The 27,587-nt window shown below is 42.0% G+C and overlaps 1 protein-coding gene across 1 annotated transcript in view; it reads right to left on the reverse strand.

Annotated features, from left to right (window-relative positions):
- cdh13 (cadherin 13, H-cadherin (heart)) overlaps positions 1–26,805 on the reverse strand; it is a 374,372-nt gene extending 347,567 nt beyond the window's left edge. The window contains exon 1 of the mRNA XM_020639134.3: positions 26,545–26,805. Coding sequence (XP_020494790.1) covers positions 26,545–26,589 — 45 coding nt within the window. The 5' untranslated portion in view covers positions 26,590–26,805. The remainder of the gene's footprint in view (positions 1–26,544) is intronic.
- Between the last annotated feature and the right edge of the window lie 782 nt (positions 26,806–27,587).

The following is a 27,587-nucleotide window of genomic DNA, read 5'->3' on the forward strand; positions in this document are numbered from 1 at the left end:
ATAGGTAGGGACAGGGTATCAACAGATTCCCCCCCCCCCCCCCCCCCCACCATCCAACCAACATTAATCTCTCACCTTCCATAGAGACAATAATAAATAAGAGGACTCCACATTCCTCGTCTTCGCCTTCTTCTCTACCTTTTTCTCTCTTACACCATATTGAAAATCCCATGACTCATTCAGGATTTTATTGGATTGGATGGGTTGTTCAGCGGACAGTTGTATCATTTCAAGGATATCATAGTGTGGAGGACGAGGTGAGAGTTAGAATCCCTCTGAGGTGAAAATATACGAGAAGCAGCGACGCAGGCTAGTTTCTTGTATCTCAGCTGTGCTGCTTGTTTTTGTCTTGTGACTGCAGGCAGAGCAAGAGGTTATCTCCTGCCTGTGACTGCCATGTTTACAATAACTGAACCAAACGATTACCATTCTTATATATTACTATTGTTTATTTAAAGTTTCAAAATGTAAGATATCTACTGAATGAAATGATAAAGTGAACTTACTATATGATCAGACATTAGGGAAACATGCTATGTTGAAGTGCTGGCTTCTCTGACAACAATGCAGCAGCCAGTATGTCCTCCTTCTAATTTTAGATTCTGCTCCTGAATGCTCTGGATTTGTTTGGACCAGAGGAGGTAGGAGGTTTTAAGGCACCCCCACACGGCCGTTTTGGATGCCCCTCGGTTTGCCGGGCAAACGACAAACCAACAGATGTTGCGGCGACAACTTTAGTAAACATAGACATGTTCGTTAGGTTAATTTGTGATTCTACATTTCAGCCCAGTGATGGAATGGCGACTAGTTCAGGGTGAACCCTGCCTCTCGCCCAATAACAGCTGGGCTCATTTGTTAGAGTCGATCGTCTCTCAACTGGAAGGTTGTGGGTTAGATCCCCAGCTCCTGCAGCCACATGTACGATGTGTCCTTGGGCAAGAGACTTAACCCCAACGTATGAATGTGTATGAATGGGATTAGTTACTTCTGATGACTTTACACGGCAGCCTCTGCCATCAGTGTGTGAGTGGGTGTGCAGGGGTAGGTGTGACATGCGGTGTAAAAAGCACTTTGAGTAACCAGAAGACTAGAAATTAGCTATAAATGCTCACGCCCTTTTACCATTTGGACACAGCCACCATGCTTTTGTAATCAAGGAAATGATTTGCCAGCTTTGAACAGCTGACATTAAATCACCAACACATTTTTTTCTGCTGATTGAAATGATTATAGTCAATCCTCCAGAGTGTGTGATCATATCGGTGTCCTTATCAACAGTCTGTTCATCACAGAAGTTGATGAAAAAGCAGATCTAGGTAAATTATTTTAAAAGGTTAATATTTCGGTCCCTTATTTGACGGCATTAAGCGCATTGTCTAAAGCAAAGTGATCTGGACCGTGTCCGACTAGATTTTGTTAGCTATGCAGTGCACAATCTGTAAACAAAGCCAGCCGCAGAGTGCAAAGAAGTTAAGTCCCTTTATTATACATAGGTGTTTTTTTTAGTTTAACATGAATTACACCAATCAGAGTGTCAGTTCTCATTCCCTTTAAGAGCCAGGTGCACCTGCAGGCTGGCAGGTGGTTATTTACACGGCTGATTTCAGTCTTTATCCTTAAGTAACTGAACTCTGGCCGGCTCATTTAACTTCTCTGTATCCATGGTGCCCCTGAACACACAACTTTGGGCTATGGGAGGGAACCCACACATGCATGGTGAGAACATGCAAACGCAAACACAGAAAAGCTACAGTCTGATCAGGGATTTGCACCAGGACCTTCTTGCGATCTCCTATTTGAATTTTGCTTTTTTAAGTATGATCCTTTATGAATATTTGGAAACAAGAGAATCATAGTACTGTGAGATGCAAAACAATACCTGATGTGACTGGACCAGGTCAGTGAGCTGCATGAGTCCTTTCCGTGCAGTTATCAGAGCCTAGTAAAGGGCCAAGGTGAGAGAAAAAGGCCAGCCTAGAGGGGCTGATGTGCGATGGTGAGAGTTAATCGCTCGCTCTCTCTTTCTCTTTCACAAACAAAACCACACACGCTCACACACACACACACTCACACAGCAGTCAGAGGCTCAACCTGTTTCCCAGTTGTCTGCTACCAAAGGCAGGCCTTAATTCCCTCCAATCACAACTACAAAGCCCAATCTCTCCACCCAGAGAGAGATCCAGCCGGATAAAAAAGATTGCCTCAAACCGTTCTCTTTCCACACTCACCATTCACTGTAATAACACACACACACTGCCACGTGTGAAGCCAATGCTTCATAAGCCGAACAAAAAGGAGAAATAAGAACCCACCCACGCCCTCTAACATACCCACACCAGTTTGTAGTTTGTCACTTTTCATATCCCTCCTTATTTGCCCTCCCTTTAATACAACGGTGTGAAAATTAAATAATAGAAAACAAGGTCATGCTCTGTTATTTTTCTCCTTTCTCCTTTGAAATTATTGAAAACTTGATCTTGTCACCAATGTTTACCACTTGGATTTGGGGGAAATTGCAATTCTTTTTCTATTTTCCATTTGTGTTTTTTTCTCCGGGACAAACAGAGCAAGACAGGAAGCATCTGTGCAAGACAGGCTAAAAAAAACAAGGACTAGCTGCATGAACAAAATGCATTAACACTTTTTTTTGCACTGAAACAACCCTTTTATGGCAAAACTTCAGATCTCTTCCTTGGATTAAGAGTGATACAATCCTTCAGTGCTCCTTGGCTGTAAGAGGAGAGATGTGAGCATGGATGCCATGCCACAAATGAACTATGTAAAGAATTGGCCGTTAGAAGCAGAGCCAGAGAAAGCACCAAAATAGATTTTTATTTTTTTCAAAATCCTTTGCTGGAAGTTGTGTGAATACATGTGATGCCTTCAACACTTCAGCCAGCCTGCAGCGCCCTGGCTAATGCCTGTCTACCAACAGATGATCCAACCTGGATCCAAATCTCTCTCCAAATCTCTGCAGCCATTGCTGATAACATGATAATAAAAAAGGGTGTTTTGCAACTAGACTGCAACTTAGACAGGGATAATGTTGGAGCAAAATGTCTGAGCTGCAGGATTAGAGCCACATTTGTAAACGAAGCTCATGAACAAAAGTTTCTGACTGCAGCATTTAGAGGTTTCTGTTTGTCCATACAGGGACACAGAGGATGAGTCGGACCCGGTGAACAAGGCCATTTCATTTCGGGATATGGCATTTCTTCCAAATTGGGTAATGGAGGGTTGGCATGCAGGGACATCCAGGATATCATGCAGCTGGTTGTTAATGTGGGGAGATATGATGAGAAGAGATAAATTAGAACATTTATGGGAAATCACAAATCTACCCGTCCAAACTGGGACTAGTTAAATCCACTAAAGAACCCTTTCCACATCATGAGAAGTGCATTGTGATATCCTAAAGCTCTACTCATCCATATTGTCATTCACAGAGTTAGTCAAATAACTGTTATGTGTGTGGTGTCCAAAGAGATTTAAACAGTTTTATTCAGTGCCATCAGCACCGTTTAAAGCTACATCTGGCAGCTTTTTTTTCAGTGAGAATGTTGTCAGTGAACCTTTATGCAACCTGCAAAGCACTAAACAGTGAACACACAAACTGAGGGACTTGCTGATAACATAGTGGAGCATGCTGCTGCTGAAGAGCCGGATATTTCTGTCAGACTGCTAATGGAGACCAAAGTGCAGCTAAAAGGAGAATGAAAATGTAAACTCTTATAGAAGAGAAAAGTCCGGACAATTGTAAGGGCCCATCAGGGGCCTACAAAAATAATACCAATAGTTAATGAACTTGTTGTGTTGAAAAATGAAGCCTTGCAGTGCATCGAGGGTTCCGATATAGGTCTGATTAACTATTGCCCTCATGGGCACATACAGTACGGGGGGGGGGGCTGTTTCTGGTGGGCCCCCTGTAATGGTTTGTCAAGAGGCATTAAACCCTCCTCAGCTCCAGCTCTCAGCCTGTCGTTAGGTTGACTGAAAGTTAGGTTGAGACATAGGCTTAGTCCATTAATAATTACAGTCTATGGTTACTAATGATGGGAAGTTCGGCTCTTTTCAGAGAGCTGGCTCTTTTGGCTCAGCTCCCAAAGAAGAGCCGACTCTTTCGACTCCCAAACGGCTCTTAATTTAAGATCTTTTGTAGCCTCATATTTTAGCTTAACTTTGCAAAAATGTATGGTTTGTGTGTTGAAAACCCTTTTGCGTGCATTTATTCTGTTACGAAGGCATTCTTACTCTTGTCTAATATTCTAATCAAACTTCTTAATTGCACAAATACAAAAATGCAAATACAAAAAACTGCAAACAAATCCACAGAAGGATCACCTCCATTAAAGCATCAGCTGTAGGATTTCTCCTAGCAGCATCTCCTGTAGCTCTTTCATCAAAGCGCCTCCAAAAAGCAGAGGTTTAGAAATTTTCGGTCCATGGCTGAACAAAGAGCTACAACCAATTCCTTTATTTTCTGCACAGTTACTGGCCATGCTGGCCAATCAAAACAAAGTTCTGCCATGAGCAGAGCTGGGGCTAACCCACTGTGAGAGCTAAGCAGTGAAAGGAAAAAACTGGGAGCCGGCTCTCAGTCGATGAGAGTTGGCTCTTCTGATTCACTACAAAGCATCAACTCTCAGAGCCGCATCTTTTGAGCATGACACATCACCAATGGTTACAACCAGTTACAACCAGTTACTGAATCCTCTGCCAATACGAGACATTGAGAGACAGCTAGACCGGAGGCGTGCAGTCCACTGCCTGTGAGTAGAAAGAAGAGCTCCACACTATCAACGAATAAGTTCCGTATTGTGGACTAAATGAAACAACCTTCACCTGGGGCTTTCTCAAAAGGAGGAGATTATAACATCAAGTTTCTTAGCTTCATTTGGATGTACTTTGAGGAGGTTTGATTGAAATGAAGCCACAGTCTCAGTTAATTTTTTTAATGCTCTACATGTTAATAATGTTCGGTTTTTAACACTGTGTGTATGTATGGTGCTCATTGAAATTAACTGGCCTTGCCTTGCCCTTTGATTTTTCAAAACGTTTCAGGGACACTAGTAACTGCTGGAAACATAAAAAACACTTTGGAGTCCGAATCACTCACTATGTCTTTTGTCTTACAGCACAAAAGGAATTAAACAAACTTTATATTTATCCAACCTGAATGGACACTCAGGGTCGCAGGGGGGCTGTCATTAGGCGAGAGGCGGGGCACACCCTGGACTTCACCATTCAATCAAAGGGCTGACATATAGAGACAGACAACCAGCCACATTTACATTCTCACGTACAGGCAATTCTAGAGTTACAAATTAACCTAACGAGCATGTTTTTGGACTGTGGGAGGAAGCCGGAGTACCCGGAGAGAACCCACGCATGCACAGGGAGAACATGCAAACTCCTCACAGAGAGGCTCCTGTCAGACGGGGATTCAAACCAGGAACCTCCTAACTGTGAGGCAACAGCACTAACCACTGCATCACCGTGCAAATGAGTCCATTTAGAATTGGTCTCTCAACACGATACACTCTGTTTACACCTGTTATCTATTACTATACGACGTTCAATTCACTGCTTTTAATCCATTTTCCCATTCTGCTCTTTGTAGAAGCATTGTTTCTGGTAAAAGAAAAAACATTTTTTAATCTGCGTACAAACGGTACAAATAACTGCAAATCTTTGCAGGAGAACAGTAATATCATAGGCTTTTTGTGCTGGTGATCAAATCTAATGCTGGCCCAAATGAAAATAAGTGGCAGGCTTTTAGAATAAGTACAAAGCAATGGTCATTTTTCTCACTTAAATTACGCTTTGCTTTTGCAGGTCTCATGTGACATTAGTATCGCATAAAGACTGTTTCATAACCTGTCAATAACTTTCCCCATTAACTTTATTGTCTACCTTTTAGCACACTTACACTTGGTTGACATTTTCCAGAAATAAACTGCACGTCCGTCTTCCAGTAAGCTGCATTCTCTGTTAGCCTCATTAGAAAGGTACTTTCTATCAGTGGCAATTACTAAACATGACTAACAGTGGAGGGAAAATGGCTGCATTCATAAGTCATCAGTTGTTTAATCATAACTTCATATTGATGTTTTATGTGGTGCCAAGTACTGTTTTATTTTTCTGCTACCTCTTGACATGGTTGTACTGTACGTGGAGTTTCTGACTCTCATCTCATGATTTTAACATTGTCTTGTATCCCTAAAAAGATGTTCAAATAAGGGATGTGAATCTTTCAATAAATCTCAAGATTCAATTCCATTTCGATCAAATATTGTCGATAGCTGGTCAAAAATCTATTACAAGGAGGTGGGATAGAGTGAACCCCCCTACTCAGGAACAAAGATAGAGACAGTAGAGGAAATCCACATCATGGTAAAACTGACACATGGTTTGAGACTGCAGGAAGCACAATTGAAGGACAAGTGGGAGAAATGTACCTTATTCAGGGCTCAATGCAGCGACGAAGACTACAAAAAAAAAGAATCGATTCAGCTACTGATACTGAGGAAATGAACAGACTACTGGAGTTACTGCTCCCAAACAGCACTTTGATTTTACATTTAACTTTTACAACTTTTACATTAGTTTTTTAGGACTTAGATTAAGGTCTTGTTTGTTTGTCTACATGTTCATCTGTGGGCTTTACCTGTGAGCTAATGTTGAAAACACCAATAAAAATGTGAAAACAACAAAAAAGGCCAAGGAAATGTGTTTAAAATAATGCAGCAGTTAATTTTCTAATGTTTTGTTACCATCTAATTGCATTAATGTAAATTCACTGAGGAAATATTTAAACAAATATGAGCTTTTTATGCTTCACTTGCAAAATACTTAAATTTAAATCAAATGTATGAGCTCCGCTAACTTAGGATTCATCAGGAACGTGCCGGTTAAAAAAAATGAAATCTTCATTTTGCAGACCTTGCATTTTGAATACGTCTGGTCCAGCTTCTTCCTACCTGGGGGGGGGGGGGGGGGGGATTGTGGAATCCAGAGTGTGCACAATGCTTATTTTTCATGAAGATGGTAAGGGGCTGAATGTCTAAATCAGTGGTTCTCAACTGGTGGGTCGGGACCCAAGAGTTGGTCGTGAAGCAGTGTTTGGAAGAAAAATTGTGCCAAAAGGTCTGAAGCCCTTCTTTGACAAGATTTATCATTCAGTTTCTTTGTTCTGTCAAACGTTGCCCCATCTGAGGTCCAAACTGCAAAATTTCAAAAAATTCAAAAATATCAGAAATGTGGGGTCACGATTTTTCATGAAGGAGTCGGTGGTGGGTCCTGAGGCTTGACCAGTTAAAAACCACTGGTCCAAATGGTTCATAGGCAGGACAGGCAGTATGATAGTATGTCACACAGACATACATTACTGACGTTGACAGCTGGCTAATGTGAGCAGCGTGGCTGATGAGCCAGGATGGACACTTCCCTTGGTGTACTGAGGAAGGTGGAAAGGGTGCAGCGGAGATAATGACAGCAGTAGGTTTGACGCGCTCAAATCGGCTGCTGGTGAAAATGTACAAATGATAAAAGACGTTACATTTAGAAAAATCTATATTTGGACATCTTGAATAAATTCATATTTGTATGATTTATATTTGCGATTCTGAGGTTTATCACCTTTTCCCCCCCACACCCCTTTCCCAAATGCTCGGGCCATTTTAAACAACCAAAGAGAAAACAGGCTCATATCTAAGATGACTATCCCAGGTGGATGGGGAGGAGAAACAGATGGGAAAAGATAAAAGTAGTTGACCACAATTTGTCATTCTAGATGCAGCAGCCTTTGAACGCTCTCACAAAATAAATATTCATGACAAGTCGAAAGGGTCGTTCACTCTTGTCCTCCCACTTTTGGAAAGAGCCTGGGTAAATCTCAACGTGAGAAATGACTCTGTCAGGAACCATTGCAGAGCCACAACTCAGCGACCTTGTCCACCCACCGTCCACACATCAGCCATGCCACAGAGCCTCCATCATCCGTAATTCCTCTATCTCCATCCTTTCTCCCATCCTGCCTTCCCCTTCTCTCCTCCCTCCACCTGCCTTACCTTTTCTATCGCTCTGCCGTTATTACTCCCTCCCTCCTGCCTCTCTAAGTCCCCTTCTCTTTTCTTTACTCTTCATCTGTCTCCTCCACTCTGCATCTTTAACCACATTGAGGCTGAGGCAGGGCGAGTGCTGAACAGACTGGTAATTTCAGTTGGAAAAAGCAGCTCCATGCATGCAATATTACTTCTTATAGGGTCTTTGATCTTGTGCACAGGAGAGCAGGAGCCAGTAAAACAGATTTCAGGTTTTTGCATTTAGGCTGAAGAGAGTAGATGCAGGGAGAGAGAAAAACAAGAATAGAGAATAATGGTAAGGGAGAAAATGAGACAAAGATAATGTGATGAAAATGAACCACTCAGTGACACAGAGTGAATGAAGGATGGAGAATAAGGATTTTAAGGCACAGTTGCATTATTCAGGATTAAGTCCTAACTGACTGCCAGACTGAACCAAGCTTCATCAATGCTTGCTGACTATGTAGTAAAAAATGAATTCATTCTGTGTTCTGCTTCATGCCTTCTTTTCATACTTTGCAAGCAGCAGCTCCTGCAGTCGACCAAATCTTCATGAAAAACATTCAGATTATCTAATCAGGGTGAGGAACAGGGTGAGCAGTTTGGAGAAGCCTACCGGAGTAACAACCGGCCATGGCTGTATGGGGGAGCTGCGGCATCCACTTGTGGAGTAAGCCCAACCTAAATAATTTGGAGACTGTCCTTACTTATACTTTTATTTATTCATATTTACTAGTTGGATGCAATTTCACGTTTTAAACACTGTTTGCCTTTTCAATGCATTTTTTGTGTTTTTCTTTTCCCTGTTTTTGATTTGGACAGATGGAAAGTGACAGGAAATGTTGGGAGAGAGAGTGTGAGATGACTTAAGGAGTCGAGCCTGCGACCAGTTAAATGAGAATGGCGTTCTCTGTACATGGTGAGCCTGCTCTACCAATTGAGCCAAACCAGCACCCGATGCCATTATGTTGCTGTTATGTGTAAAGCCTTGACCAATCAAATCAGACCTCCTTATTCTACCCAGGCTTGTAAAACTAGCGTTGGTGAGCTCACTCTTACACACGTCATGTCACTCTGCTCAGTAGAAGATGGATCTCTCACTTTCCGGACTAATCGAGCCATGTCAAGCTTTGCTCCCACATCCATCAGGCTCATGAACAAATGATCTATTTCTTATTTATTTTTAAGACCATTCATTTAACCGCTCATAACAATTATTTATGACCTATCATGCTTTTAATAGAGTCACTTGTATGTCTGTGTTTCTGCTGTTGTTTTTGTGTCTAGCTGTATGCGTACTGATGCTCTTTTACACAAATGAAGTTCCTAACGGATAAATAAAGTTATTTGAATTTGAATCCATGTGAGACAGAGGGTTCTGCTGACGGGACAGGGTTTTTTTCCTTTTTGCATTCATTTTTTTCCGCTTTCCGAGACACTTCTAATGCAAACAGCTGATCTGACGTATGTGCAGCATACAGGCAATATAGCAATTTACAGTTTTCTAAAAAAAACGACGTTTTCTGGATTTTCTGAAATATGTTGCAGATCTTTTCCAGCACTGTACATAGCTTAGCATCTGTGTTGGGTCTTCAGACAGCATCCTCAAACAAGGAACAAGCTGAGCCCATCTATTGGAGGTGATATGCACACTGCCCCCCTTAAAAATCCTTTAAGCAGGCACATATATAATAAGAGCAGGAAATGTGGATCATGTGTGCAGACCAGTGGCTTGGAGTTTTACAAGTGTTCAACTGACACAGGGTTCGCTCCAGCTGTCAGATCGTTGAGCGTAGGGAGAGAAAAGTGGAGACATCCAGCGTCCAGAGACACTCATTAACACTTCCTACAGATGTGAGTGTGCGTGTGTACGCATTTAGGAGAGCCTGGATGTGTGAATCCATGTGTGAAATGTGTAAGTGTTTCAGAGTGGGTAGTGTGGGAACACAACAAGTCTAAGCGTGCATGTCTAAGTGTGTTTTACCTCCTCTGCTGGGCTATGGACAAACACATCTGGCACAGACAGCCTGGTCTGTATAGGAGCCACAACATGTAGGTCAAGTCTCAGATGTGTTATCTCATGTCAAATATAACACTGAGACTTTTAGAGAGTCTACATTTCTAAAGATTTCAGTTTCCGTTTGTTACGAAAAAAAACACCTGACTAGATCTATTGTTCATGTACAAAGAAGAAGACACCAGTCAATAAAGTTCTAAAACGTTTGACCTTATGTATATTTAAATTTCACATAACATAACAATGGATGTAGTAGTTAGCATTGACATCAAACCTATAACTACATAACTACTTTTATGCAGTTATTTGGCAAGCATAGGTAGAATCCTGTTTTCTGACCAACAATGCTAGGATACACCATCTGTCAGGCTCAGTTGTGTCTCCAGGATAATGAGTCTGCAGTGGCTTAAATATGTGGAGGAGAGGAGAAGTGTGTATTAATTATACTGTTTGATCTGAGTATTACCATTTAAAAAAAATGTTGTCAGAGGCCAAGAGCAAAAGTTTTGGTCAAACTGTAGATTAGGAGGATTGCAGGATTCCCATCAGACGCTGCTCAAATGGTAAATGGACTAGAGCTTGTATATTTCTTTTCTAGTCTTCTGACTACTCAAAATGCTTTTACACCGCAGGTCACACCTACACATTCACACACTGATGGTAGAGGTTGCTATGTGACCATCAGATGTTACTAATCCATTCATACACATTCATATGCTGCTGACAAAACAGCTGGAGCAATTTAGGGTTAAATTAAGTTTCTTGTTGCTGCAGTAACTGGGAATCAAACCCCCAGCCTTGCAGTTGAAAGACCACCAACTCTACCAACTGAGCCACAGCCGCCCCTAATCAATTGAATAAATAAATGTGCATTATGTTCGAATCTAAATAGGAAAGAGTCATCTTGGTATGAGTCCTTAAGAAAGAACATTTAGAATTGAACCACATTTGTTCTCACAAGCATGCAATAGGTGATGATGCAAGTTTGTTAAGTACACAGCGTGACATTATCTATAGAGGAATGTTCATAGCGACTCATTTCCTGTTCAGACTAACCAGGTAGTCTAACTGAAGAGAACACTGAGAAAGCTGTTAAGATATTTCATTTCATCTTGCAACATGTAGGCCTCTTTTTTGTGTACAAATCAAACCATTCTCTTTACTTTACACATTTTAATTTGAAGTTATGTTGTTACATTGTCACTCTTTCAAAATTCTCATTACCTCCCAAATTTAAGAAAAAACAACTCCTAACCTTTATTTCTCATCTTGGGAACATGGTTGTATTGTCTGCTCCCACACACATTCATTATCACTTCTTGGCTAAGTCAAGTCATTCTCCAACTTGAGCATAGAGCAGCAGCAGCGGCTTCCATCCACCCACTGCAAAAACAAAGTTAAGTGCCGGAGCCTCTTCACATTCAGACGAGGAGAGAGAATAAATTGTCTGTGCTTTTGACGTTGAGAGTTATCAAGAAGTGCCTGCGGTGAAGTCAAATACTTGACATGTGCATTACCTTTTTTAAAGTGTTTTTGGTTCGTTAGTGTTTAGAATAAAAGTCTGTAATGGTGCTGAGTGCTTCAGTCCCTTTTATTAGCGATGAATTATTCGAGCATTCCCATGGCTGACTCCTCCGGCTCAAAGAGCGACACATATTAATGCTCAAGAGCGATGTTTGCTTTTCACTGGATCGTTGTTTCTGCTGCAAATGTTCATGAGATACAGAGATTTAAAGGGCTCAGAGTTGTTTGAGTAGAACAAGTACACACAGACACACAGACAAACACACACAAAGACACATGTTCATACCCGCAAAGGGATGTTTTTTTTTCTTTTGAGTTGGGTTGTATGAGGTACATGTCAATATTAAGTATATCACCCACTGGAGGTGCTGGTCAGTTTGGCCCCTTTAGTGCCGACACAGGAGCTAGGCTACACATTGTTGCAGACGGAGCCAATTTAACCATGTGATTCATTTTAAGAAAAAAACAAAAACCTAAAAAACAGTGTGCACGCTATAGTTAGACATTTGTCAGTGCATTACTTTGCCTTTAGCAAGCAGCTTTGTTTCTGTTCTACTTTGCGATGCAATACATAAACATAAACTGCCAAATATTGCATACCGTCCCCTTCAAAATGCCTTCATGCTTGTGCTGCTGTAATTGAAGCGCCTCTGTAATTTTCTGTTTATTTAGTGATGTTTTATAGGATAGTTTCAGAAATACACCTCTTCCAACGTTGACATATTCTGACTTTACTCTCTCCAACTCTCTCAGATCAGCATAATTAATGAAAATGAATTAATGATTGACTTTGACTTTTCTTGTATGTCCCTGCATGCCTGAAAAGGGCTGATCATGTTGGCATGGTGTAACTCTTTATTGTCATTGCATAAAATAACACAGCGTAATTTTGTTGGCAGCAATCATGTACAGCAGCGTTTACAAAAACAGTTCACATTTAATGAATGATATGTAATGAAATTAATAAAAAATGTACTAAGCCTATGGTATATATAATTTTTTGTTGAATACTTACATTACCTCAAATATTTCCAACAGTTATCAAAGCCAGAGAAATTCATCATTTTATTGTTGTAACAGGACAAGTCTTGTCGCGGCAGCCGGCATGAGCCGCCATGAGCCGCCATGACAGACACAAAATGTTTATTGTTGCCAAGAAAACCCTGGATATTACGTCAAAGTATGCTGCATAAGGATTTTTATATGTTTGGTTGTTTTGTCGTTGACGACCCTAAAAACTGATCATTGCGGGTAGAGGAACATATAGGCCTATTAATTGCATCCCAAAGAAGTGCTGAAACGAAGTGGCTTGCTACTGTAATTGGAGTTTTTAAAGTTTTGCTTGCTTGTAACTTAATCACATTTCCATAAACTGCTAAATAAATGAGCTGTATGGCCCAAAACTGATTTGGCATCGTCATTTTGAAACCAGGAAAAAGTGATGCCACTCTCAAAAACTACATTTGGAAACTCTTTAAATTAAGGTCACAATATTCGCCATTAACTAGTTGTTTATTAACATACTCATAACAGAACCATACTGGCTGCTTATTAGCACCTTATTCTACATGACTATAGCTAAACGTCCATTAACTAAGAGTTTACCTTAAATACCCTCCTAATTATTGCTTATTGATAGGAAGTTAGGAAGTTGTTGAACATGAGTTTTGATCAAAGTCAGTAAAACATGCTGATCTAAAATAAGTATGCGAGTTGCATCAGAGAGAAGGAGACTGACCGCAGAATAAGTGAGCCAGACTAGGCCAAAGCAGAATATCATAAATCACAGGATAGAGCCATGATAATTTAGGCCCATGTCCTGTGTCACAGTGGAAACACACTGCAGCTGTAATGAATGTTCATGTTCTTGACCTGAATACCAAAACGTAAGATGCTTTGAGGCTTTGGAGACAAAGCTTTATTGGAAATCTACAGAAAAGGCAACTATCCAAACGATACTCAAAATAAAGAATTATGGATCTTTTTGTAGTACTTTTGTAGATTGAATGAAAGATGTAATCAGTAACACAGCATTGAGGTAAAAATGTGGCTGTATGAACTCAAATTCGAGCTGACCAACAAGCTCAAATGAAAGGAACATTTTTTAATGGGTAAACGCTGTACAGGGCTGTTTTTTTGCCTTTTCCATTTTGATTTGATTAAGGCTAAAAGTGATGCATATGTTTGCATAATTAGGGGCATGTCTGAAGAGGTGATGCAGACCTGTCTCTACACCACCTCTTTGCCTGTTCCTAAGATGACCTAAAATTTGTTTTTAGACAGCATTTCCAACATGGCAACCCCCATCATTTGGCTTCAAAACTCTGCCTCAGAAAACAATGGATGATGTCACCAAGACCTACGTTCCTGCTCTATACAGTCAATAGTATTTATCAGTAACTTATGTAAATGTTTCCAGGGTTTGGCTTTTAATCACAAGGCTTACAGTTCAGCTCTGATATAAAATGGCAGACATTTAATAACTGCAGTGCCCAGCCGACTCATTTGTATTTAATTAAATCCCCAAGACAATAAGGAATCTTAGTCAAACACTCCGGATGTCATGTGTACACACACTCTTTGGCTCTCAGCTGTGGCTGGAAAGAACACTCTTGTCTCTGCTCAGGCTCCATTAGAAATAATTATCTCCAATCGATCTTTGAAACCCTCTGTGGAGCAATAACATCAGCCTGTACTGTCTCAGCCTTCAACTGTCTGTCAGCAGAGTGTGAGTGTGTGTGTGTGTGTGTGTGTGTGTGTGTGTGTGTGTGTGTGTGTGTGTGTGTGTGAGGATGTGTGTGACCTGCACATCCAGGTCTGAGCAGAACACTGTTTGACTTGTGACTGTCTGCTGCAGTTGCTGTAATTCTGTAGGTTGCTCGTCCCGGCTCAGCAGCAGAGCGTGTCTCCTAGTGGGACTCCAGAAAAGCCCTCTTTGAGCGGGTCAACCACACAGGACTCTGTAATGGTGAATGCACTGATAACCGGCCACCCGGTGTGACTCTACTGCGGCGTAAAAACCCAAGCCGTCAGTACGGGGGCCACCGCAGCGGAAAATTGTGTCCAGTAAAGCGTGCAAGGTTGGGAGCGGATGTGACAGTGAAGACATGCAATCCTAATGAAAATCAAATCCAGTCAGCTCGCTTCCCGGAGAATCTGTGCAGCAGCAAGCCTATAGCACGGCTGCAGCTCTCCTATAGCTGATAACAGAGGTGAAGGTGAGATAATGAGAAGGGCAAAGACCAACTCTATAATATAAATTTGCAAATCATGTTTTTCACTGAAATTGTAATCCCTTTGTGTTAGTAACATCAATGCCTTTTGTCTTACTTGAATGAATCACAGCATGTGTTTGGAGTGCTGCCGCATCGCTGTGGAAATCACTGCACTCACCTTGCTAGGAAAAGCCACAGCCTCATTTTTCCCCTGATTACTGCAGCCTCAGCCTTCCCCAAGAGCTCCACAGCCCAACCAACTTCACCAAAATCCCTTAAGTGTGCTTGCAAATAGCAATCCCAGCACTTATCCAAATGGACTGCGAGTGTCGTGCACCTAAACTCTATGTTTTAATTACTCAAGGTCCGCGGGACAACTTCCTGCACGGATCACGTCACACAGGAACTTATTGAGGCGGACCTTTTGGGGAAGTTTTGAACACTTATAGCAGTCAGACATGAGTATGGAAACAAATAAGCAAGATGTAGAAAGGGAAGCTTACGGGCAGCTTAAACACCACATGATACGTTGGAGCGACGGATGTTCCTGATTACAGTGCACAACAAAACAGATTTCTGTGTTGTCTCACAGCCCCCCCATATCTGTAAGTCAAGCCTCGACAATGTTTCATTTCCCACAGAAATAGCCGTACAGCTTGTTAATGTCTAACACCGTGCTCAAGCAAAAGCCTTTGTGAATGACATCAGAGCAACAGGAAGAATTACCATTGTAGACGAGAATCCTTTTCTTTCAAATGAAGAACGCTTGTCTCTGTGTACAAACTGGAAGGCATCGAGAGAGTCAAATATAGAATCCCTGCAACATACCCATGGCCCGAATGTTGCATAAAAGTAACATCAAAGTGTGGATCATCACGACAGCACTCAATGAGGCTTTTCAAAATATGGTTAACCAGTTAAAAAAAAAGTGTCATGGACAAGGTCATTAGCAGTCCAATAGCATGCTCCCTGCATAGCTTCTTTCCGCTTAATTCTTTTTGCCCCATCATTTAATTCATTTGTGAATTCAAAGCCTTGGACCTTCCTGCAATAAAATGAGATAAACCTTTGAATGGAGGATGACATTAATTTCTTCTGAATAATTTCAACTGAAGAGTCAGCCCTCTCTGTCAGTGGCAGCTGAAAGTTGGCTCTCTTGTTCCCCCACATGCTGACATCAAAAGCAATAAGTGGGAATAGCTGTCCTAATTGCCTTGAAGCGACCTGCTTGCATTTGTGCCAACATAGAGCTTTGTTTGATGGCTTCGAATGAGTCCTTCAGTTCCTGTTGGTTTCTTGACAGTCAGGTGCAGAGGTTTGATTGGCCACTTTACTTCTATAAAGCACCTTTTCACAAAACACTTTGACCAGGGATCACACTGGCACAAGTGCACAAGCAAACACACTCACATAAACTGGCATACAGACCTGCACATGCATACACACACAGTTTAAACGTTAAGTGGATCTGAGTGGCAATTATCCTTGAAAACCCTTCAAAGAATTTCTGGCATTTTGTCGCCATCTAGGCAGGTGGGAAGGTACTACTTGCATCAGAGCAGAGGAACACATTGATTTCTTCTCCCCCAAGTCAAATTTTTTTTTTTGCCTGATGTCTCCTGCAACACTGGAGCAGGGGTAATGGAACACACAAGGAGAGAAAAGGGCAAAAATTAGCTGTTAAAGCTGTTAGGCTGTCTGGTGTGAATCGCCTATTACTAGTGACACAATCAGGAGAGGAACAAGAGAGCTGATGAAAAGAACAATTGGTAAAGAAATGCTGTGAAGCAGCAAAGTGAGAAGTGAGTAAGCTGCAGTGATTTCTTGTAAAAGTCAAGAACACCTTCTCAGCTATCACATCTGTTTCGACGGAAGAAAGGGATTTGATTACTTCAAAGATACTTGATGAACAAGAAGCAAAATGAAAAACCCCAGAGTCATTTAGAGGAGGAATGAAAAAGTAGGGCTGATACCTTCATGCAATCACATCACATCCTTCCAGAGAGAAGAAGCAAATCAGTGGATCCGATTTCACCGGAACTTTAAGAACAATGTTAAAGTCAAGGGGATGCTACGTCTTCTATCATCGTCGTTTGATACGTGGCTCACTTTGCAGTAGCTTGTTATCCGTCTCAAAATCACATTGAAATCACCTCAAACTCAACTGAAAAGTGGCACACTCAAAACCCGAGTTCAGAACCAGAGTTTGGGGAAGAAAAGTTTTGCATAGTGTGTGTGTGTGTGTGTGTGTGTGTGTGTGTGTGTGTGTGTGTGTGTGTGTGTGTGTGTGTGTGTGTACTCTGGCATAAAGAATGCAGCTGAAACAACATCCATGAGTAGCTAGCATGACACAAGTCTGTCCCATCCACTCGTTGTTTACATGCCATCACTGCTAACACTGTCTTTCTTGTTCATGGCGTATGACTAACGGACACCAATGTATATATCTGAAAGTGCACATGGCAATGGACTCCAGAGCTGTTTTTACACACGCTCTCCTGAAAATTTCAAGACAGTTTAAGGCAGACTGTTCCAGGAAAGCAGTTGTTCACACATGCACTTCATAGCAGGAGACTATAGGATGGGAGGGGTACTCAGGATAATATAGAAAGTTTATTTATAAAGCATGTTTCATGACAGGTAAGCTCAATGTGCTTTACAGTGATGATAAAAACATAGGAATACAAGAGACAAAATAGTTATCTCAACAACCATGAATATAATACATAAATCAAAGTACTATAGGAACAAAACAAAAACCAAAAACGATGCAGGACATGAAATAAATAGAATTATGCGGAAACAGCTAAGGCAACAGAGTTGGAAACTACATGACAATGATTTTCCTGATTTTTTCTTGTTGCAGTCCCAAACAGCTCACCTCGACTTCATGGAAATTTAACTTAAATGTTCAGGGTAAAGATCGTTTGCTTGTGTTCACAAAACTCCATACATTAAAAATAGTTTAGTGCATGTGTGAAAACACCATTACAATGCCTAAATCAATTACTTGCTACTGTCGTCTCAAAAGCAACTTATTGACATGTTAATTGCATTTGGCTAAAGCTGTTCATAACTTTATTTTTCTCATTGCACATTTTATCCCCCATAAACTTGGCTATTGGTGATATTTTTAAACTTTTAATTCACAAAGTTTACTATTTGACTGCCTAAGCAGACATTGTTATTTTCCTGCTTAAAGAGATATCAAATACATTGGTTGAGTCACGACTTTTGCCTCGTTTTAAGGCAGATAACTCCATATTAGTATGCCAGAGGTAGGCTTATCCATAAGGGATAGTGCAAGGTAAGCACACTGCAGGCCATGCATCTCATACTCTCAGCTGAGCATTCACATCTACACCTACACCATTAAAGTAAAGTAACACCCTTAAAAAAAAAAAGGCCAAACTTAACACCTCAGAGAAAGTGTTCTTCTATGTGTTTTTCTAATTATGTGTTGAAAACTAATTGGGTCTGGGTCAGGTTGAAACCTAGTGGTGTGTTTCCACCCCGGGGTACTTATTACAGCGTAGTGGATAACTGTGAGCATTTTGAATTTTCCTCTCCAATGCTTCATTTAGTCTGTTAAGTGCAAGTAAACATGAGGGCAAGAAAAAGGAGCCCCCTTTTTCTGCTGGAACACCAAGTCTTTGATTTACATCTTTTTCATTCTACTTGCCACTTAGCTACAGTACCATGTGTTCAGGGCAGACTGCTACAGAATGACCCATCAATCTGCAGAAACACTGCTCAGGAGCTACTCACCCACCAATACACTCATGAAAAATAGATCAAGTGCAGATGGAAGAAATCTCCATTTGACCCTGTGGCAACAATTAACAATGCAGTCAGTGATGAAAAGCTTTATTCAGTGACATACACTAAGTGGCTTTTATTCACGAACCAAGAACGACTTGCAACACATCTATTACCTTATCTAAATAAAAGTGCAACAAGCCAACAGCAGAGCACTCCTCCCTGAAAGGGCTAATGCATCTTATAATATCATCGCTTGCTTCTACCGTCAGTAAAACTACTCTTGTGGAAGAAATGGGACCTCGCAGTACCAGCCCTTTTGAATGAATACTCCCACTGTGCTGCTGGCAGCTTCAGCGCTCTTCGAGGCAATAGAGAGGGAGTCATCGCAATCACACCGAAAAAAGAAACTTGTGCCTCCTGCCAAACATAGGCTGGGGCTTGTGCCTGTGACAGCAGAAGAGAGGGGAGGACATGTCGGGATGTTTGTGAGTGTGGCAGACAAACAGAGTGGATGAACAGCCCATGAATATCTCCAATGTGTTACAGAGAGTGTTTGTCAGAGCTGATGGTGGGGGAGGAGGACGCTGAACGAGGAAGAAAGTAAGAGACAAGGGGTGTGTATCGTGTCTCGCATCCTTTCAGATGTACACTTTCAATTTTTCTTTATTTGTGGTTGTGAGTTGATTGCTTTTTTTTTTTTTTTAGGAAGGGATATCAGTTGCTTTTCTTTCACTTGTTTTCTCAACCTGAGTATCTATCGGGCTCTTTGTCTGCCTGACATCCATTTTATCCTTGTGCTTGTTCATCTGCCAGTCTGTCTGCAGAATTGACAAGTGGAGAACAAACTGAGATGAAAGCGTGATCAACTGGAGGAACAGGATCGCATTGTACTGCTGTGTCCTTCACACATGGTTACTGAGGCCCTTTATGTGCGTGTGTGTGTGTGTGTGCTTCCCATCTCCTCTCTGCTTTCTCTGCCCACTAAAACTCATCAAATACTCACAAATAAGCCATTAATCCACTCTCCTAGGATGCAGGGCTTTCTCTATTTTCTTCCTCACGCCATGTCCATTGGCGGTTTGCATAATTAGGCCACTTATATCAAATCGAGCAGATTCTAATGGAGCGTTAAGAGTACATATTTACTTAAATTGCTACTCTCACTATCTCCATCCCTCATCCTCTCTTGCTGCAGCCTCCTCGCATTGACTCCGTCCCTCAGGAGAGCTCGGTGGCGACGTCGAGGGAGAGAAGATTGAGGAAGACGATCTTTCCCTCAAAGGTCACAACCCCCGCACAGAGGAGTTAAGATAGTGTTTGACCTTTCAGTGAACTGCGGCTCAACCACAGTCACCGGAGAACACACAGAGTAGTAACAAAGCTCCTTTGTAAGTAAGTGTCTGTGTTACAGATTAGAATTGGTAAAAATATAAATTGTTGCACGGCCCTTTGTGTCCCTTAGGGTAGAAACTTGCATGAGGTGTGCACATGTGTGCCTGTGTTTGTGTGTTAATTTACAGGAAGCTTTTAGAGTTGGATGTTTTCTGTCAATAACATCTGACTCCAAAAAACCTCCAAAGAGCACTGTAGCAACGCACTGTGGTTAGCTGTGTGTTTTCAAGGAAACAGCACTCATAAGTAGAATGGGAAGGAGACTGAAACCTCAAAGCCTCATACTAGAAAGCCCATTTGCCCGCTGATTGTTAGAACAGCAGTAACACCCTGGTACATTTAGACAGCAAAGTCGAGATTGCTATTGGGCTGCTTTCACTTGAGCCTTTTCATGCTCCTTTTATTCTGAGTGTTTTTGTGTCTCTGTGGGCTGTTAAATTGCAAACTTCTCTGCAATTTTTCTAAACTCTAACCCTTTATTCTGGCAGCTCGACTTTGTGAGCTGAAACAGCAGCAGCAGTGTGAGAGGGCAGAACGGGAGGAGGACAAGAGAGTGTGAGGAGGACAGACGGGCGAAAGAGAGAAATAATCCTGCATTAATGACTGACAGAGCTCATGAGTGTCGTCATTAGACTTTGTAGTGTGTCACACTGTTGCTCCTTAACCACACTCAATTATAAAAAAAACTTGCCCAGAAAGTGCAAATGGGACAGCTGGCCTGAGAGGACACTTAAACCTTCCCAAGGGGCCACAAAAGATTGGCTCCATGTGTGCAGTTCATAAAAGTTGCAGAGGGTATACAAAACTAAGGGGTTTATTTAAAAACGCTATGTGAGATTTGTGCAGCCATTAAACCTTTGCAAATTAGCCAAAATAATCCATCTTATTTTCAAAGCATTGCAAAGGCAATCGCATCGCAGAGCAAGTCATTCTGAGTGCCCCTGTGCTGTTTGCAAGAATATTTTAAATCACTCAATATGCAGACATTCTGGGAAAAAAATATTTCTCTGTATGCAAGTGAGGCTCATTTAAAAAAATGTCTAATTCAGGAACACCAGGGCTTGAATCCATTCAAAATTAGAGGGAGATGTTTAGTGTCCTAAGAGAGTTGAGAGTTGCAGCATCGTATCTATGAGAGGTTTCATACTTTGGGGTTGGGTTGATAGCTAAATCAAGTGAGACTCAATCCATTCTTTTCAAATTTGTCCCTGAGTTTGTCTTCATTATCCTCAAAAGACGTTGACAGAGGACATGCATGAGTATGCTTTCTTTGTTTACGATTCTGAATCGGTAACATGCCTCTTGGGTTGAATCAGGGTGAGACAGAAAATAAAGGGCAGATCATCAAGTGCATGTCAGTGTGTTTGTGTAAATTTCAGTCAGACAACTTGTGTTTGAAATGTTTTTTTTTGCAGCTGCAGAGCATAGCTTGTGTTTTATCATCCAGGTCCCCACCTCAACACGTCATGCAGATTCATTTGAAATGTAATCTGAGGAATGGTGTGATAATATCTTGAACCCTCTGGTCCCAGCCTGCAGGTTGATGCTGGGGTTGAAAGTTAGAGTGCAGCACTGGTGCAAGGGCAGAGCTGGCAATGACAGAGCAGAGGGAGAGAATGGAAATCTTGCTATCTTAAATAGACTGCCACTTTGGGAGGATGTGTGAGAATGACAAATGTCAGTATGAAATCAATGCAGCTCATGGAGCATGCCTCAACGAGGTGTCGCTACAAGAAGGTCAGCTCTGCACAATATGGCAACCGTCAGTCTTCAGTGCCAAGATTTTAGTAACCTCTCTCTCTCGGTCTCTCTCTCTCTGTGCCTTCAGAGGCTTCAACAGGAACTTTAACAGTCTGTTGGTCACCGCGCCCATAAACGTCTGTGACAGCAAATCTTCCTACAGACACGCCCAGGTGCCAGCCCAGAATTTAAACTGTGAGTATAACTGTCGACCACAGTCGACTCGTAAGACACAGCAGAGGTAACTAAGAGAGAAAGTAAAGGGGGGATATTCTGCTGAGCATGTGCGGAAATGATGGGAGATTAGTGGTTAATCACATTAATTAAAGTAAGAGACAAGTTGTAAAGGGTGGGAGCATGTGGAAGGAAACAAAAGGATGTAAAACAAATTTTAAAAAAGCCATACAGAGAGGAGAGAGAAAGTCGGAAAAGGACAAAAAATAATCCTCGCACCTGCACGTCCCAGCTGTGCAGTGCTTATTCTGAATCATTGCTCCACCCGGAGAGACTACTTAGCGTTTCATTTGGAAAACAGGGATTTATTGCCGCAGGAGGGGCCTGCTTTTGCTGTGTGTGCCCATATGTGGGTGTGTGAAATGTAGGTGTGAATGGCAAGCCTGTAGTGGAGAGGAACTTGGCTTTCCTTAGCAGCTATAAATATAAGAACTTCCTTGGATCCCACTCTCTTTACGATACAGTACAGAGGGAAGAAGGTAGGTTTTCACTTTTCTTGCTGAAGATGAGTCAGGTGAGTTAAGTCTGTGTTTTTGTTGTTTTTGTTTTACGAAAAAGCTGGGGAGCTGAGCGTTGGATCATTGGAGGGGAAAACACTGACATATGGTAAAAGTTGTCAGAGGTTTGCATCAATCTGCGCCTCATTCACTCTGAGGATTAATTTACGTTTGGGGTTCTCAAAATATTTACAGCTCCTGCTTCTGGTGAGACAGCGAGAGGATAGAGATCCCCCTGTGGAGCTCGTTCAGCCTGTAAATCAACCAGCCAGAAGTACAAGCCAAAGGCAGCACCATAGCTCTAACCTGCTGTGGATGAGGCACTCTCAAGCCTTTTTTCACACTTGCACTCCTGAAATGTGTAGGGTAAATAGCGGACGAAGCAATGGAGACCGACACTGTGACAGTTTTTAGCCTTTATATCAATGTAACATTTTATTAGATTAGATTTCACAGTATTAACTTAAAGGTGGAGAGGTACACACAGGGGACCAGAAAGGAGTATAAAGCAGCTTCATTACAAGCACGAAGATGGTGTGGGAAAATGAAGCCAATGCAGTATTCACAAAACTGTAGTTCCTCGATTGTCCACTAGGTCGGAAAAGCCCCCAAAGTCACATACACACCATAAAATCAAAGCAGAAATAAACATTTATTTCAAAGCCTGGATCGAAAAAGTATTTGGGTCTTGTTAATGTCTTTATTGGCACATACTGTAGCTGCTGTTGTAGTTGTAGCCGTTTGCCAAGAGGCTTAAGGTCCACCTCAGCTCCACCTTTTGCCAGTTTTGATTGACCAAAGGATAGGTTGGGACAACATTTCCAACATGGAGACTGCCATCGTAAGGCTTTAAAACATCCCTTCAGTAACCAATGGGTGACGTCACTAAGACTACATCCATGTTTATACAGTTCATGAACATCAGCAGCGCACCAACTGAACACATCAGCCCCCCACCAACTCACCAGTGGAGAATTGTCCTGAATATTTCCTGCTGTGTTCAGACATCGGCTCAACCCGACTGCATGTGAACATTTTACCAAGGGGTTGGCAAGAAGAAGTAGGGGTAACGTCGATGTAAAAAGATTGTCGCTTTGTCACACAAGAAGCTGCACCCTGCAAATGTTCACTATTTTCTTGCATATGTGAAAACCATATAAATGAGTGTATGACTCTGAGTGCACTACTACAGCAGCAGGTCCATGTATGGATTACAAAAACATTTATCTGAAGGGTTACTGAATTAATCCAGTCAATGGAAAGCTTCAGAAATGTAGCCACACACATCTGTTCAGGAAGGGTAGGCGGTATGCATGAGTGGGCAGATTCGAACCAATAATCGGCAAAGTTAAATCATTTCTTTGTAGGCGCTATTAGCCTGAATCATGATCTTCTTAGATCAGAGGATTGAACTACAGCATGGAAATGAAGGGATGGCTTAACCAATTAAAATGAATAATACACTGTAACAAATGTGCACCAAGCCTACACAGGTCAATCTAGAAAAACCAAATGAGCTGCTTCTGTCTGTCAGTAACCTCCCAATACATCCACAGAGCGGGCGAGAGAGACAGAGAGAGAGAGAGAGAGAGAGCGGGAGGGAGAGAGGGAGGGAGGGAGAAGGAGAGAAGCACACACAGCTTCCCAAATGAGCTGTTTTCCTGCCATGCTTCGGGGCTCTCCTATGTTTGCTGTGTTTAGAAACACTCTCTTCTCCATTATTTTAAAATTAGCTGCCACTTAAAGCTTTGCAGTGTGCCACACAAATGCAGCTACACGTGCACAAATGACAGGATTTTGTTTTGATCTTCAAGAAGGGACCAGGTCAGGGGTCACAACAGCAGTGAAGAGCATTACCCTATATAGCAAGATTGTATTTTTTCTCCAATGACCTTTGCAAATGATGAATACTTTTTGATACCAAGAATGCTTTTTGATATGCGATACAATCTGCAATATTTTAAAGACTGAAAGCATCTAAAAATACCAAAGCTTTTAAGAAACTTCAGATCTCCAGACATATTTTCCACCCGGAGCTGAGGCAAAGCAAAAGAGAGGGAGTGCTGTCCAAATGCACAAATAAGTAAAGACAGTGTGCAGGAGTTTGCCTGCATGTTTAGGACCTTAGAACATAAAGCTCATTCTGAAGGGGCTTGGGTTGGGAACCGGATGGTTACTGATTCATGTCGCTATGGATCAGAGTGTCATTGGGTGTCTGGAGGTCTGGAGGTGCCATTTGCTTCCCTAGCTCTGCCTATGTGCCCTTGAGTAAGGCACTGAACTCCCAACTGCTAAATGGGCTCCTCGTGTGCAGCCCCCTCTGATACCTCTCCATTCATGTATGTCCATAGTTCCTGTTTGTGCATGTGTGTATTACATGCTTATATGTGTGTAAATCGCATTTCGCTCAAGAGCAAAGTGTAAACCAGAATTTGCCTGACAGGATTAACAGAGTATATCAAATTTAAATCACATAATTTTGGGTGCCCAGGACTTCTATTTTTATATTTATGTGGAATCAAAACAGCTATTGTTAAGGTTGTTTTTTTTGCTTGAATCATATTAAAGTTTTAAAAATCCAGTATCATGACAACCTCATGTGCTGTGGGCTTTAGTGTTGCGTGACCATGCCAGTCTCAGAATACAATACAATCCACATTTTTCTCTCATAACACATGGAAGTCCCTGTGCCTGATTTTGCTTAAAAGAGTGAACAGTGAACTTTGGCTATTGAAATACACATGTGAAGAGTGTCCACTTTTATACAAATGATCAATTAGTTGTCTTTAGAAAAATGTTATAAAAACATATAGGACAAAGCGTTTTGGAAATTAGGAGTTCAAGAACACACTCCCACAGACAGCTGGCATTTTGATAAAGAACATTGCAGCTTGTTTTGCACACAATGTCACTGTGGTGAAAAGTATTTTCAGAATGTCATGACACTGTAATTTGATACATAAATTTAAGGTTTTGGAGGAGTCCCTTTCTCTGGTTAAATTTTGTGTTTTACTGCAAGAATAAGCTGTTCAGGAAAACGCATCCTCAGTGCTAAGAACTTTAAAAATGTTTCAAGAAAAGTGTCCAAGCATTTGAGACAACTAAGATGTCACAAAACCATCAAACTGAGCCTTGCTGCTGCTCCTCTCCATTTATATAGACATCTTAAAACTTGACTGTCAGAAACAGCTGTTCCGAGTCTCTCACTCTCTCTCTCTCTCTCTCTCCTCCCCCACATTAAAGTCAGATCAAACGGGAGAGTGGCTCCATCACAGTGGGAATTAAGACTTTATTAAATATCCCGAGAGAATCCACGTCTGCGGAGAGCAAGAGACTGAGTCAAATACCCAGAGAGACGCTACAAATAACACAGCAGAGCGGCCAAGTTTCTTCTCTCTCTCTCTCGCTCTGTTTTCTCCTCTCCTCTCCTCAATCCGCCTGTGTGCTTCCCACACACACTCACACACTCACAAGCCCAGAAAAACGCTCAAGTTGGTGGCTGAGCGGAATATAGATGCGACTGGAGACAAGAGCCGGAGCCGTGATTTGCACATAGACATAAGATACACCCCTGAGCTCTCTCTCTCTCTCTCTCTCTCTCTCTCTCTCTCTCTCTCTCTCTCTTTTATCTCCTCTCCATCCTCTGCTTCTCCCTAATCTCTCCCTCTTAATTTTCATCTCTCTTTTATTTATTTATTTTTACAAAATGTGGAAGGCATTCTTAAAGTAGGCAACCACTGCAGGCTGCCAGACCCCGGCACTCTCTGCCCCAAACTCGGTGCCACAAATAACACCCATGCGCACAGAAACACAAAAACGGGGATGAACTTGCTCTGGCACGGCGCGGACAGACCTGGCAGTGTGCAGGTGACTCTCTGTGTGTCAATGGTGTTCAGGCAGACGCGGGGCAAACTTGACAAGCCCTCTGTTCTCATCGTGCGCATAAAAGTATCTTCATACCGAGGGCAGACCAGAACCCCGAAAACAAGAGTCGGATCACCCCGCGTCTCCGTAAAATTGTCTCCAAATCCATGTCACACACAGGCACGCACTCTTCCACGCACATCTCCGCGTCTTACCTGAGGGACGAGGAACGCCAAGAAGATGCGCACTCCAATCTCCATGGTCGGTTCAATTATTCTCGTTGTGAAACAGAAACAGATTCAATACAGGGTGATAGAGGCTGGTTCAGCTCTGCTCATAATTCCACTGTCCAAGCGCCGGAGAGAGAGGAGAGCCTTTCGCCGTGAGCCGCCGGCTGCCAACTTCCCCGAAATACAACTGCAGTCTGATCAGCAAAGCATTGGATGGTGGAGCCGAGACCACAACCAATAGATTTATGAGGAGGATGGAGGGTGGGAGGAGGTGAAACGGAGGGAGAGGGGAGTGCTGGTGGTATTGGGGCGAGGAGGAGGAGGAGGAGGAGGAGGAGGAGTGGGGTCGTGTCTTTCAAAGTCAGCGTCACTATTTTTAATTGCCAAATTTTCACCCCAGATTATTAGGCGGAGTATTTGATGAAGCAGCAGGTTTCCACGCATCCATCATCAGCGTTACACATATCATATGTTTCTCATCAGACAGCTTTATAGACCTTAAATCAGCATGCATATTAAATCTGATTTATGGGATTTCTCATCGTATATTCAATGGAAGCGTGAGGGCGCACGGGATGCCTCTATTTAACGCGTCCTATCTGAACGTGCGCAGCGGCGCCGGTGCCTGCGGGGCAGCCGGAGAGAAAGAAACTTCAGTAATGAAACATTTCAGATTTGTGTAATATTACAATAAAACTATGTACGAGGCTACATAAAGAACATATAGACGTCTGCTGTGTAGACACCGTAGCTTTTACACTCCTGACTTTAATATTCTTTCACCATCACAACGATTCTTCATTTCTCATTATGAGCGCTCTTTCTTCCTTCTTCTTCCATAATGAATAGTTTATTTGTGTGGGGAATGTTGTTTGGTTGTTTGTCAGATGGAGCGTTTTCTTTATCAGTCGGTGTGCGCTCAGCCTGAGGGCATCTCTCTCTCTCTCTCTCTCTCTCTCTCTCTCTCTCTCCATAGCTAAATTCTTAATAGGGGGAACATAACTGTATGTGCGCCTTGTTATAAAAAA

Source organism: Labrus bergylta, chromosome 7 (assembly GCF_963930695.1).
Source record: "Labrus bergylta chromosome 7, fLabBer1.1, whole genome shotgun sequence".
Lineage (NCBI taxonomy): Eukaryota > Metazoa > Chordata > Actinopteri > Labriformes > Labridae > Labrus > Labrus bergylta.